The 14,699-nt window shown below is 37.0% G+C and overlaps 1 protein-coding gene across 1 annotated transcript in view; it reads left to right on the forward strand.

Moving 5' to 3' along the window:
- Window positions 1-14,699, forward strand: part of NSMAF (neutral sphingomyelinase activation associated factor) — an 82,655-nt gene that overhangs the window by 38,807 nt on the left and 29,149 nt on the right. Inside the window, 3 exon segments of the mRNA XM_058444655.1 lie at window positions 247-294; window positions 400-452; window positions 13,944-14,073. Of these exon segments, the coding sequence (XP_058300638.1) occupies window positions 247-294; window positions 400-452; window positions 13,944-14,073 (231 nt within the window).

Genomic DNA, 14,699 nt, shown 5'->3' on the forward strand with positions numbered 1-14,699 from the left:
GGCCCAAACTGTTTTTATAAATTTCGTATTTATATACCTTACCCAAATCATCATCTGTTTTCTAAATATGTAGCAGATTGACTTAAAATGTTGAGTTTAAAAACTATATATTAGGAAGAAGCCATAGGTATATCAGAAGTAATCTTGACTGTTAACAGAATGATTGCTGTTTCTCATTGCTTCTAAAGAAATACTTCATATCATCTGAGAGAAAAAATAAACTCATGTCTGTTTATGATACTGTAGCTTCACAGAGCATCCTGCCTTGACAAATTGGGTGACCAAACCGCCATGGTAAGTATTCCTAACAATGTCTGTCTTTGATTGTCAATTAACTTGTATTGATATTTTACTTATAAATACTTATATTCGTACTTTTTCTTGGTTCTGTTTTAATAGATAACAGCTATTTTGCAGTCTCGTTTAGCTAGAACATCATTTGACAAAAACAGGTAAGTTTCTAATGATCTTTCCTAATTAGAAAAGCAGTGGACATTTTCATCTGTATGCCTCATTCAGCAAATCCAAGCCTGATGTCATCATTGGTCTCACCCAAAACCTGCTTGTCTTAGAGAATGGCTCAGCCTCAGTGCAGGAGAACTCTCTAGGGCTTCCTCAACTCTTCTCCATCCTGATGTCTGTCAGTCAGAAAGGTCTGTTAGATGCTTCGGTTTCTGCTTCTGTGTTTTCACATTGTGTTGCCTCAGTTCAGGCCACCGTCACCTCCCACCCAGAGCACTAGCACAGCTTTTAGCTCACCTACCTGACTCCATCTTCCCTTCTCCACTTTTCTTCTCCTCCCTCTACCTGACATCGTTTTAAAATTTGTTCTTTCTAAGGGCCAGGTGCAGTGGCTCAGGCCTATAATCCCAGCACTTTAGGAAGCCAAGGTGGGAGAATCACTTGAGCTCAGAGTTTGAGACCAGCCTGGGCAACATAGTGAGACCCTGTCTCTGCAAAATTAAAAATTAAAAAATTAGGCCGGGCACGGTGGCTCATGCCTGTAATCCCAGCACTTTGGGAGGCTGAGGCGGGCAGATCATGAGGTCAGGAGTTCAAGACCAGCCTGGCCAAAATAGTGAAACCCTGTTTTTACTAAAAATATAAAAAATTACCCAGGCATGGTGGCAGGCACCTGTAATCCCAGCGACTCAGGAGGCTGAGGCAGAAGAATCGCTTGAACCTGGGAAGCAGAGGTTGCAGTGAGCCAAGATCATGCCATTGCACTCCAGCTCGGGTGACAGTGCGAGACTCCATCTAAAAAAAAAAAATTAGTTGGACATGGTGGTGCACGCCTGAAGTCCCAGCTACTTGAGAGGCAAGGTGGGAGGATCCCTTGAGCCCAGGAGGTCGAGGCTGCAGTGAGCCATGATTATGCCTCTGTACTCCAGACAGAGTGAGACCCCATCTCAAAAAATTAAAATAATAAATTTAAAAATGTCCTTTCTAAACAACTTATTTGATCATATCACCTGTCCGTTTAAAATTCTTCAAGATTGAAACTAGACTTCTTCCTTACACCATATACAACAGTTAACTCAAGATGGATTAAAGACTGAAATGTAAAACCTAGAACTATAAAAACTGTTGAAGAAAACCTAGGAAATACCATTCTGGACATAGGCCCCAGCAAAGATTTCATGACGAAGTTACAAAAGCAATTACAACAAAAACAAAAATTGACAAATGAGACCTAATTAAACTAAAGAGCTTTTACACAGCAAAATAAACTATCAACAGAGTAAACAGACAACCCACAGAATGAGAGAAAATATTTGCAAACTTTGCATCTGACAAAGGTCTAAGAATCCAGAATCTAGAAGAAAGAAGCAAAAAATGAACAACCCCATTAAAAAGTAGGCCAAGGTCATGAACAGACACTTTTCAAAAAAAGACATACATGCAACCAAAAAACATCTGAAAAAATGCTCAATGCCACTAATCATTAGAAAAATGTAAATCAAAAGCACAATGAGATACCATCTTATACCAGTTAGAATGGCTATTTTAAAAATTTAATAAATTTTGAATGGCTGTTATTCAAAAAATAACGTGCTGGTGAGGTTGCAGAGAAAAGGGAATGCTTGTACCCTATTTAAATTAGTTCAGCTACTGTGGAAAGCAGTTTGGTGATTTCTCAAAGAACTTAAAACAGAGCTACCATTTGAGCCAGCAGTCCCATGATTGCATATATACCCAGTGGAAAATAAATTGTTCTACCATAAAGATACATGCACATGTAGGCTTATCACAGCACTATTCAAAATATTAATAGCAAAGACATACAATCAACATAAATACCCATCAGTGGTAGAATGGATAAAAGAAAATGTGGTACGTATACACCATGGAATACTTTGCAGCCACAAAAAAAGAGACCATGCCCTTTGCAGCAACATTGGATGGAGCTGGAGGCCACAGATGGTGCTGGAGCAAATTAATGTGGGAATATAAAACTAACACCGCATGTTCTCACTTATAAGCAGGAGCTAAACATTGGGTACAAATGGACACAAAGAAGGGAGCAATAGATACTGAGCCTACCTGAGGTTGGAGGATGGGAGGGAGGAGGGTGAGGATCAAAAAATTGCCTATCAGGTACCACCAACCAGCTCCTAGAACAGTAACAAGCAAAAGAGTTTTCAATAACAGTTAATTTACATGCCTGTCTTTCATTGACAATATCAAAGGTTACTGTACCAAGAAACAAATAGTCTTTTATAGCCATACACTTTAAAATTCCCTGGATTATTTCATATTGCCAAAAGAAAGTGATACAATAAAAGGCCATTAAAAATATAAATAAAATAAAAATTTTCAAGACCCCCCATCCCCAGTGCCTTCAAGATAAAGCCTAAACACCTTAACATGGCCCCAAGACTTAGGTGCTAGCTCTTATTTACTACTAGTCATTGATGATGCATCTTGAATTCTGTGCCCTTAGTTAGTTGCATTGCCTGCAGTTTCTGTTGTGCCACATTGTCTCTTACCTCTGAGCCTTTGTTCTTGTTCCCTCTGCTTAGAAAACTCATCCTCCTTCTCTGCACCTGGCTGTTACTTATTCTTCTTATTTCAGCTGTGCTGTCACTTCTAGAAGGTCTTTCCTGAGACTTCAGGTTGCAATAAGTACCTTCCTATGGCACCCTATAGGGTCCAAGAGAGTACACTTCTACTGTTCTAATGGTTTTTTCATTGTCTTTCTTGGCTTTTCTTAAGTATACATTTTGTGCAAAGATGACATTTCTGTATTATCCCCTTCTCTTGTTTATTGCCTTATATTAAGGAGATTCAGGCGATTCATCTGTATCTTCGTCTCTGGTACCACTAAGTTAATTATTATACCTTTATGGTAACTATTGATATCTGGTAATGCAGGGCCCCAGACCTTATTTTCCTTTTTCACTTATGTCTTCAGTATTCTTGGTCTTAGGCACTGCCATAACAAGCTGAATTTAGAATCAGCTTCTCAATTTCCATAAAAGCAATTGTGCTGGGATTTTGATTGTAATTGCAGTGAATCTATAGTCTTCTCTCTATTTATTTAGGTCCCCTTTAATATATTCCTTATGATTTTCTTCATAAAGGTCTTTCCTAGCTTATGTTATTTATTCCCAGTGCTTCATATTTGTGATGATATTATAAATGGTATGTTATTAAAATTTCATTTTCTGTTTATTGTTGATATATAGAACACAATAGGTTTTAGCGTACTCATTTTGTTTTCAGCAACCCTACTAAACTCTGTGACCAATTCCATTAACTGTATATTTAGATTCTTTATATTTACAAAATCTTATCTATGAATTATTTGCGGTCTCCATTCACTAGCATTTTTATTTTTGATTTTTGCATCTGTAATCATTCATGCTTAGGACAAAGCAGAAAGTATTGGTAGAATAGGTTCATTTATTTATGGATTATTATGTGTTAGGCTTTTGCTAGAAGCTTATGTTTATAAATAAGAGTAGTTTGTAATATTCTATTTTATTGCTACCTTTGTGAGATTTGGCAATCAGTCATCTTGACCCTTACCCTACATTTTAAGGTGTTAAAGAACTTGCCAGTAAAGCCATCTGGCCAGTAATGTGTTTTTTGTGTTTATGTTTGTTTGATTCTTTCTCTGCTTCACCATATAGCATTAATTTTATTTCCATTTTTATACTGGCAGGATATATTAGGTAAGTGAATTGCTTAGGGAAGAATAGTTTCCATTTCAGAAAGGAAAGGGAATAATAAGAAGAATTAGCTTCTTCTGACCTACTTAGAATGTGTCATTTTTCCAAGTAGCAATTTAGACTTCAATTCTGGGCTTCAGCATGACATTCATTTAAAAAATGGTTCACTGTGAATGTTTTAATGTATCCAGTTGCTGAAATGTTAGGCTAAAGAATTTGGGGGAAGGGATTTTTACAATATGAAATGAAATATTACAGTGTTGTATACTTTCCCTAGAAGAAAAAAAGTAAACTTCTGCTAAGATAAGCTTTCATCATATTTCTGAAGAGATAATTTTTTGTTAAAGGAATATAAGGAAAACTATTTTTAATACTTTTTAGTTTGAAAAATTTTAAACCATCACAAGTTGAAACACTAATACAATGAAGGCAGGTCCCCTATGATTCACCAGATGTTAATTTACCATGTTGCCAAATTTTCTTTAAGTCATGCCTGCTCCTACTCACATTGTTGCTCTGTGTGTGTGTGTGTTATTTGTATGTATAAATGTATATGTTTGTATTATATATATAATATATGTGTATATATTTTTTCTGAACCATCTGAAACTAAATTCTGAGGTATCATAAAACTTCTCCCATAAGTACTTCAGCAGGTACTTGTTAGAAGGATATCCCCCATTCCTTGATACCATTATCATATTCCATTAGCAATAATTCCATAATATCATCTAATATATCATATAATAAAATAAATAAAATCATAATAAAACATAAAGTCATTAAAAATATAAAATCATAATATCATCTTATAGCTTCATATTAAAATTTCCCCTTTTTTAAAAAAATTATACTTTAAGTTCTAGGGTACATGTGCACAAGTGCAGGTTTGATGCATAGGTATACATGTGCCATGTTGGTTTGCTGTACCAGTCAACTCATCATTTACATTAGATATTTCTCCTAATGCTATCCCTCCCCCAGCCCCCCACCCCACGACAGGCCCCACTGTGTGATGTTCCTCACCCTGTGTCCAAGTGATCTCATTGTTCAGTTCCCACCTATGAGTGAGAACATGTGGTGTTTGGCTTTCTGTCCTTGCGATAGTTTGCTGAGAATGATGGTTTCCAGCTTCATCCATGTCCCTGCAAAGGACATGAACTCATCCCTTTTTATGGCTGCATAGTATCCCATGATGTATATGTGCCACATTTTCTTAATCCAGTCTATCATTGATGGACATTTGGGTTGGTTCCAAGTCTTTGCTATTGTGAATAGTGTCACAATAAACATACATGTGCATGTGTCTTTATAGTAGCATGATTTATAATCCTTTGGGTATATATCCAGTAATGGGATTGCTGGGTGAAATGGTAATTTTAGTTCTAGATCCTTGAAGAATCGTCACACTGTCTTCCACAATGGTTGAACTAATTTACACTCCCACCAACAGTGTAAAAGTGTTCCTATTTCTCCACATCCTCTCCAGTATCTGTTTCCTGACTTTTTATTTATTTATTTATTTATTTATTTATTTATTTATTTATTTATTTTTGAGACAGAGTCTTTCTCTGTCCCCCAGGCTGGAGTGCGGTGGTGCCATCTCAGCTCACCGCAACCTCCACTTCCTGGGTTCATGCCATTCTCCTGCATCAGCCTCCTGAGTAGCTGGGACCACAGGCGCCCGCCAACACGCCTGGCTAATTTTTTGTATTTTTTAGTAGAGACGGGGTTTCACCGTGTTAGCCAGGATGGTCTCGATCTCCTGACCTCGTGATCCGCCCGCCTCGGCCTCCCAAAGTGCTGGGATTATAGGCTTGAGCCACCGCGCCCAGCCTGTTTCCTGACTTTTTAATGATTGCCATTTTAACTGGCATGAGATGGTATCTCATTGCGGTTTTGATTTGCATTTCTCTGATGACCAGTGATGATGAGCATTTTTTCATGTGTCTATTGGCTGCATAGATGTCTTCTTTTGAGAAGTGTCTGTTCATATCCTTTGCCCACTTTTTGATGGGTTTGTTTGTTTTTTTCTTGTAAATTTGTTTGGGTTCTTTGTAGATTCTGTATATTAGCCTTTTGTCAGATGGGTAGATTGCAGAAATTTTCTCCCATTCTGTAGGTTGCCTGTTCACTCTGATGGTAGTTTCTTTTGCTGTGCAGAAGTTCTTTAGTTTAATTAGATCCCATTTGTCTATTTTGGCTTTTGTTGCCATTGCTTTTTGTGTTTTAGTCATGAAGTCCTTGCCCATGCCTATGTCCTGAGTGATATTGCTTAGGTTTTCTTCTAGGGTTTTTATGGTTTTAGGTCTAACATATAAGTCTTTAATCCATCCTGAATTAAAAATTTACCCTTTTCTACCCCAAAAGTCTTCCTTAAAATACTTTATTTTGTAATGATTGTAGATTTAAGAAGAACAGACTAGAAGATAGTACAGATTTCTCTTTCATTCCTCACTCAGAATCTCTGTTCTGTTTAGTATGTAGATTCTGTCATCTTTTGTTGGACATATTCCTAGATATTTGATTGTTTGACACTTGAAAATTTATTTTCCAACTATTTGTTACTGGTATATAGAAATACAGTTCTTTTTTTAATTGACCTTGTATACTATTTCTCTTCTAAATTCACTCATTAGTCTTAGAGTGTTTTTTGCTAGTTTTCATGTACATAATCATTTAATCTGTGAATAATGACAGTTTCACAGAAATCCCTATGGCTTTTATTTTCTATTTCTTGCCTCATTGCACAGTTTTATTAATAGATGTGGTAGAAATGGACATTATTGCCTCATTCTTGATTTTACAGGAAAAGGGCTTAATGTTTCATCATTCAAAGATGATGCTAGCTGTAGGTTTTTCATAGCTGCCCTTTAACAGAATGAAAATGTTCCTTTCTGTTCCTAGTTTACTGAGAGTTTTTTCAATAATGGGTGTAGAATTTTGTCAAATATTTTTTCTGCATTCATTGACATGATCATATTTTTTTCTTTATTCTGTTAATGTTTTGAATTACATTGATTGATTTTTCTCAATGTTAAACCAACCTTGTATTCATGGTCTAAATCTAATTTGAGATCATGATATCTTATCTTTTTTACGTATTACTGGATTTGCTTTGCTAGTATTTTTGTGTCTATATTGATGAGGGATATTGCTCTGTAATTCTCTTGTAAGGTATTTGTCAGGTATGGTACAGGTTATGCTGACCTCATAGTATGGAGGTTTTCTTTATCTCCTGTTTTCAGAAAAAGTTTGTGTAGGATTGGTGTTATTACTTCCTTACATTTTTAACAGAATTTATTGATGAAGCCATCTAGGTCTAAAGTGTCCTTTGGGATTCCATTTATTTACTAGACATAGGACTGTTCCATTTGTCTGTTTCTTCTGTTCCTGTTTTGGTAACTTGTGTATTTCAAATAAATTGTCCATTTCATCTAAATTGTCAGATGTATTGGTATGAAGTTGCTAATGTCCTTTTAATGCCAGCAGCATCTGTAGTATCTACCCTTCTTTCATTCATTATGCCGATACTTTGTGTTTTCTCTCGTTAAAAAAAATCAGTATTGCCAGGGCTTACCAATTTTATTAATCTTTCAAATGACCACATTTTGACTTTGTTGATATTTTCTGCTTTTTCACTTTAGTTATAGTTGATGTCTACTTTTATTATTTCCTTCCTTCAGCTTGCTTTGGGTTTAAATTTATTCTTGTAGCTTTCTAAGAACAAAGTCTAGGTCACCAATTTTATTCCTTCCTTTGTAATAGAAGCACTTAAACTTATAATTTTCTCTTTAAGCACTGCTTTAGCGACATTCTGCAGATTTTGATATGTTTTTTGTTACCATTAGTGTAAAAATATTTTGTAATTTTCTTTATGATTTCTCCTTTGGCCCATAGGTAATTTAGAAGTATGTTTAACTTCCACATATTTGGAAATTTTTAGTAGATATTTTATAGATACTGATTTATAATTTAATTTAATATCTGATCAGAGAATATGTTCTGTGTGATTTCAGTCTTTTGATATTTGTTCAGATTTGTTTTATGGCCCAGCATGTGGCCTATCTTGGTGAACATTTCACATGCTGTTGAAAGGAATGTGAACTCTGCAGTTGTTGAAAATAGTATTCCATAAGTGCCATATGGGTCCAATTGGTTGCTGGTCGTTTGGATCAAATATATTTCATTAATTTTTTTTGTTGACTTGTGCTATCAGTCACTGAGAGAAGGATGTTAAAATTGTCAGTGGTGAGTTATTTCTTTTCTTATTTCTGTCAATTTATGCATTTTGTGTTGTGAAGCTCTGTTATTAGATTCATATACATCAAGACGCATAATGTCTTCTTAATTAATTGATCCTTTCATTATTATGAAATGTCCCTCTTCATTTGTGATAGTCTTTTTCTTGAAGCCTGCTTTGTCTTCCTTTAGAGTAACCACATCAGTTTTCTTATGTGTTGTGATTGCATGATACATCTTTTTTTGTCGTTTTACTACTAACCTGTGTATTTATTGTTTTAAAAATATATATACTTTAAATATATAGTTGAGTCTTGCTTTTTATGCATTCTGACAATCTCTGCTTTTCAATAGGAGTGTTTAGATAATTTATAATTATATAATTATAGACTAGCTGGTTTTAAGCCTAGTATCTTAGGATAGTCATGGATCACTTAATGACAGGGATACTTGTGGGATTCAGGAGGACGAGAGAGGGACCTCAGGTTAAAACAGGAGACTCTTTTATTGAATGCACCCAGGCCCAGCTGACTCAGCATCCGAATGACTGGGCCCAGAACAAAGACAGCACTTGACTTTTTATACACACTTCACCAAAGGGGTGGGCCAGCTTGAAGCAAGCTTACAGTGGTGTGAAAGCAGGGATACAGAGGCAGGACAAAGACAGATAATCAAATTGTAACAGGTTCATAACTCAGGATTGCACATAACCATTGCTATGCAACCCAGATGTCCATTATCTAGGTTTGCCCAGGCACGGGCTTATCCTATAACTTTCACTATGGCACCCAGGTGGCCTAACTCAGGCCTGCTCAGAGGCTCATGACCTTCACTCTACTGCTTAGATAAAACAATACTTGAAGTCACTAGTTACAGAGAAGAGGAATCTGTAAACTCATTCCGTAAAACAAAGGAAAATTTGTTTTTCTTCTCCCTATGTTAAAGGAGTGCTGGGAGAGTCTTCAGAGCACATTAGATAATATTATTAAGACTTTTCCTGGGTCTGGGCTGTGCCTGTTGCTGCCTCTGAGACAAGTCAGCCTAATACAGGAAAACTTATTTCTCTTTCTTTTTAATTTTATTTTTCTTTAATTTCCCGCCTCCTATGTTGTGAGAAACGTGTCGTTAGGCAACGGTCATTGTGAGGACATCATAGGTTGCACTTCTATAAACCTGAATGGTACAGCTTACTACACACTTAGACTATACAGCATAGCCTATTGCTCCTAGGTTACAAACCTGCACAGCATTTTGCTGTACGACTTGAGTATCCCTAATTCAAACATTTAAATTCCGAAATGCTCCAAAAGTCCGAAATGCACTCAAAAATTTTTGAGTACCAACATGATGGTCAAAGGAAATGCTCATTGGAGCAGTTCAGATTTCAGATTTTGTGATTAGGGAGGCACACCGATATGATACAAACATTCAAAATTCCAAAATCCAAAACACTTTTGCTCCCAAGTGTTTTGAATAAGGAATACTCAACTTGTACTAAATGCTATGGGCAATTATAATAGTATTTATGTATCTACATATAGAAAAGGTAGAGTAAAAATATGGTATTATAATTTTATGAGACCACTGTTATATACAGTGTCATTGACCAAAACATCATTATGTGGCACACATTGTTTCTGTATTTATTTCTTGGTGTCTCATTTTTTTTTGTTCCTCTGTTCCTCCTTTTCTCCCTTCTTTTCGGTAAATCTAGTATTTTTCAGTCCTCCATTTTATCTACTCTATTGACTTTTTAGCTGTAGCACTTCGTGTTATTTTTAGTGGTCATTCTAGAGATTACAATATGTACCTTGTGCCAGAGTGTACCTTCAGATAATATTATTTCATGCTACCTTACACCAATATAAGAACCTTACTCCAATGTATTTCCATTTAGCCTCTCCCGCCTGTTATGATCTTATCTTGTGGCTAACTTATGCATATTCCATAAAACCCACAATACAGTATTCTTATTTGTGCTTTAAAAATCAATAGCTTTGTAAAGAATTTAGATACATACATATGTGTTTGCATAGAAATTAAAAATACTAAAAAATATTTTTAATACTTAGATATTTAGATGTTTATAATTTCTAGTCTTGTTTCCTTTCTGCAAATCTAGTATTTCATCTGGTATCATTTTTCCTTAGTCTAAAACACTTTTTGTGGCATTCATTACAAGCTGATCCATTAGCGATTAATTCTCTCAGCTTTGTCCAAGAAGAAGATATTTATTTTACCTTCATTTTTGAAGGGTGTTTTTGGATATAGAATTCTAGGTTAAGCAGGTTTCTTACCCCTTTAAAGATTGTCATTCCATTGTTTCCGGTGAAGAGCCCCATGATTTGAATTGCTATTCCCTATGTATGATGTGGTGTTCTTGTGCTCATCCTGCTTGAGGGTTTCAGAGGGAAATTCCTACTATGCTGTCAACACAGAACACTTCAGTGATCAGCTGTGGGGCTTTTTCCTATACCAAGGAGTTCTCTGACACCAGTTGGGTATTCTACAATTCAATTCAGACATTGTCTGCCTGGAGTTAGCACAGACCCCAGAGGTTAAGAGCTCAGTCCAAGAAGGCTGCCCCCCTCACCTCCGATGCCAATCACAAATCCAAGTTGTCACCTGTGCTCTGACCAACTAGCCATAAATCAGAGATTCCCACAACACATTCCTTGGGTTTGATCACTAGAATGGCTCACAGAACTTGGAAATATTTACTTAGTTTACCAGTTTATTATGACAATAAAGGACATGATAAAGGGTACAGATGAACAGCCAGATGAGGAGATGCATAGGGTGATATCTGGAAGGAAGGGTCCTGAGTGCAGGAGCTTCTGTCCCTGTGGAGTGAGGGTACATCACCCTCCTGGCACATAGATGTCTTCAGCAACCCAGAAGCTCTCCCAGCCTCATAGTGTAGGGGTATTTATGGAGGCTTCGTCACATAGGCATAGTCAAATATTAACTCAGTCTCCAGCCTCTCTATCTTACCCTGAAAAGGGCGAGTGTGGCCGAAAGCTCTAAGCCTCTCATCAGGGCTTGGTCCTTCTGGTGACCAGCACCCATCCACGATCCCATACACAGTTACCTCATTAGAGCAAAAGATGCTTCTGTAACTCAGGAAATTCCAAGAGATTAGGAGGTCTATGTCAGGAATCAGGACCAAAGACCAAATATTAGAACAAAAGATGGACCTAACACCTCTGTCACTGGGGAAATTACACAAGTTTCAGGAGCTCTGTGCCACGAACTGGGAGCAGAGACCAAATGATATATTTTTTTATTATGTCACATAGAGTTTCAGAATAACATGCATCTATGAACTGATATCTTTCATCAGTTCTCAGCCATTCTCTTCTCCATTTCCTCTGTCCTATTTTCTGTCTTTTCTTCTATAATCAGTTATACTTAAGTTAGTATGTTTAATATATTCCTTCAGATCTCAGATACACACTCCTATATATTTTTTTCATTCTTTTTTCTCCTTTGGTTTTGTTTTAGTTAGGACACTTTTTATTGACCTGTTTTCAGCCTTACTGGACCTTTCCTCCACTGCATCCAGTCTGTTGTTAAGATTGTTTAATTAATTCTTTGTGATATCAACATTTTTATTCCTATATTTCCATTTGGTTCTTTTTCATAGTTTCTATTTCTGTGCTGAAACTCTCTGTCTTTTCACATGTGTTGTCCATCTTTTGTTCTTGTTGACCCTTTTCCCTTTTTTTTTGAGACGTGGTCTCACTCTGTCACCCAGGCTGGAGTGCAGTGGCGTAATCATGGCTGACTGAAACCTCATCCTCCCGGGCTCAAGTGATCCTCAGCCTCCTGAGTAGCTGGGACCACAGGCACATGCCACCATGCCTGGCTAATTTTTTATTTTTTGTAGAGATGGTATCTCAGTATGTGACCCAGCTGGTCTGAAACTCTTGGGCTTAAGTGATCCTCTTGCTTTGGGCTCTCAAAGTGCTGGAATTACAGGTGTGAGCCAACATGCCTGGACTGTTCTTGATCCTTTATCGTATTTACTGTAGTTATCTTAAAGTCTTCCTATGATCGATCCAATGTCTGGCACACCTTCTATAGAGTCTTTTCTCTCTTGAGCATGAGTCATATTTTCTTGCTTCTTTGTTTTGTATTATAATTTTATTGTATTGTAATTTTTTTATTGAGCAGTTTATTAAAAAGGAAGTGTTGAGACCGAACTAAGTAATATTTACCTCCAGAAGTGGTCAAGCCACCTCTTATTCTGTTAGGCTACTTGTACAGGGAGGCTCTGTCAATCAAATCTGTCACGAGCTGCAGTAAGACTTTGTTGCACCTGTGGTTAAATTTAAGCCAACACTGCCTACAACTCTATTGAGGGAGTGATAAAGAGTTTCTCTTCCACAGGACTTGGGATCTCAGCACTTGAAGGATTCTGGAGGTATCTTTGTGCTTTACACCTGAGCCATCAGGTTTCGGAACTGCGGGAGGTTTCCCTTGTTTTGCACCTCAGTCGACAGCATTTTTGGATCTCTGGGGAGCTTTCTTCGCTCTCCAGTCTCAACTCTGGCTTTCCATTTCCCTGAAGATCTCTCTTCATTCTGCAGCCCTTACTCAGTTCTATCCTAGGTTGCTCCTCCTCCTGCCACTCACCTGTTGATCTCTTCTTTCCTTTTTGCAATCATGTTCATTTAGGTTTCTTTACATGCTCAACATTCCAGTGGGTTTTAAAAAGCTATGAAGATTGTTCGGTATATCCAGCTCATTTTGGTTGTTAGGATGAAAGCTTCAACAGTCTCTTATAGCTTTCCCATCCTAACTTGAGGTGGAGATCTTCCCCTGCATCTTTTTGTCCTGTCACTTATAAAGAGATTTATTTTTAACCCGGTTATTTCAGTAATTGCCTCAAAATGTTGATGATTTGGTTGTTTTCCCTTATTTTTTCTTAAATCAGTAAAGCAGAATGAGAGGGGACTTTGTTGATTAAATATTTTAGGAGTGGGTAGTGGAGAGATCATTTTTCAGAGGTTTTCTGCAGTAAATCCACAGAGGGATATACTCAAAAATATACAAAGGAATATACAATTACTCAAAGGTATTATAATTCAAGTAATTATAATTATGTAGTCAGAGCCTTATAAAGTGTAGTGTGAAATAAATGCCACTTGTGTCAAAATGGTTTATAGGACGATAAAAATAATGACAGAAAAATAGGAAATAATTTAAATGTAAGAATAGTTTCAAGGCCTATTTATTTTGGGGGGAATGAGTTTAGCTAAGGGTTATTTGGTATTATTTATTTGTCTGTCACGGCTTCTGTGGTAGATAATCTCACCTATTTCTTTGAAAAATGAGTTTTTATCATGCCATTTCTAAAGAGTCAGTTTTATCTAAGCAATCAATTTATATTACCATTTTTATTGTATTAAATGTAGTGTTTAGACAATGTCATAGAAAGTCACATTGTAGCTCCCTTAGATAAACCTAGAAAGTAGATCAATTTCTGATTTTTCTTACTTTTGCTGAAAAACCTATTTTCAGGTTCCAAAACATTTCTGAAAAGCTGCACATGGAATGCAAAGCAGAAATGGTGACGCCTCTGGTGACTAATCCTGGACACGTGTGCATCACGGACACAAACTTGTATTTTCAGCCCCTCAACGGCTACCCGGTGCGTAGACCGCAGGGTCAGGTGGGGAGCTGCCCATGTTTAAGCTATTTCCAGACCATGGCCTCACAATGCCAGGGACCTCACTTTTTGATGAGGATCAAGTCATGTCCTCGCCCACCCCCTTCACATGCAGCATCTGTGTATTTTACAAACACTGTGTGTAATCATGATGTGGAGTCTCCGAAGTTTGAGTTCGTCTGATCTGTTTTCAGTCATGTCAGGGGCACTTGCTCTCAGTGTGGTGAAAAGAAACCTTGCTCCTCACGATTTTAGTAAAGGGTCACTAGAGATTTAGACCTTTCTTCTAGGAGGCATTTCCGAGAGACCAGTGAGATGTACTATGATTAATAAGAAATAGATTTTGAAATATATTTGCTTATATATACACAGAGGTTGGTATTTCTTGTTTTTGCTTAATGATGAACAACCTCAGTAGATCTGAATTTTTCCTGAAGGAGAACTATGAGCAGGTCCTCCCAGCTAGTGCAGAGGTACGTGTGGAGATCCTGCTGTCTGGCAGTTGTGGGCTTCTGCTAGGATGTTGGAAACAATGTTCTCTTTCACAATGACACCAGACTTACAAGGCCAGAAAATAAAGATAAACTTAGATATCCATGTTGAAACTT

This window comes from Hylobates moloch, unplaced genomic scaffold (genome assembly GCF_009828535.3).
Source record: "Hylobates moloch isolate HMO894 unplaced genomic scaffold, HMol_V3 SCAFFOLD_9, whole genome shotgun sequence".
Taxonomy (NCBI): Eukaryota; Metazoa; Chordata; class Mammalia; order Primates; family Hylobatidae; genus Hylobates; species Hylobates moloch.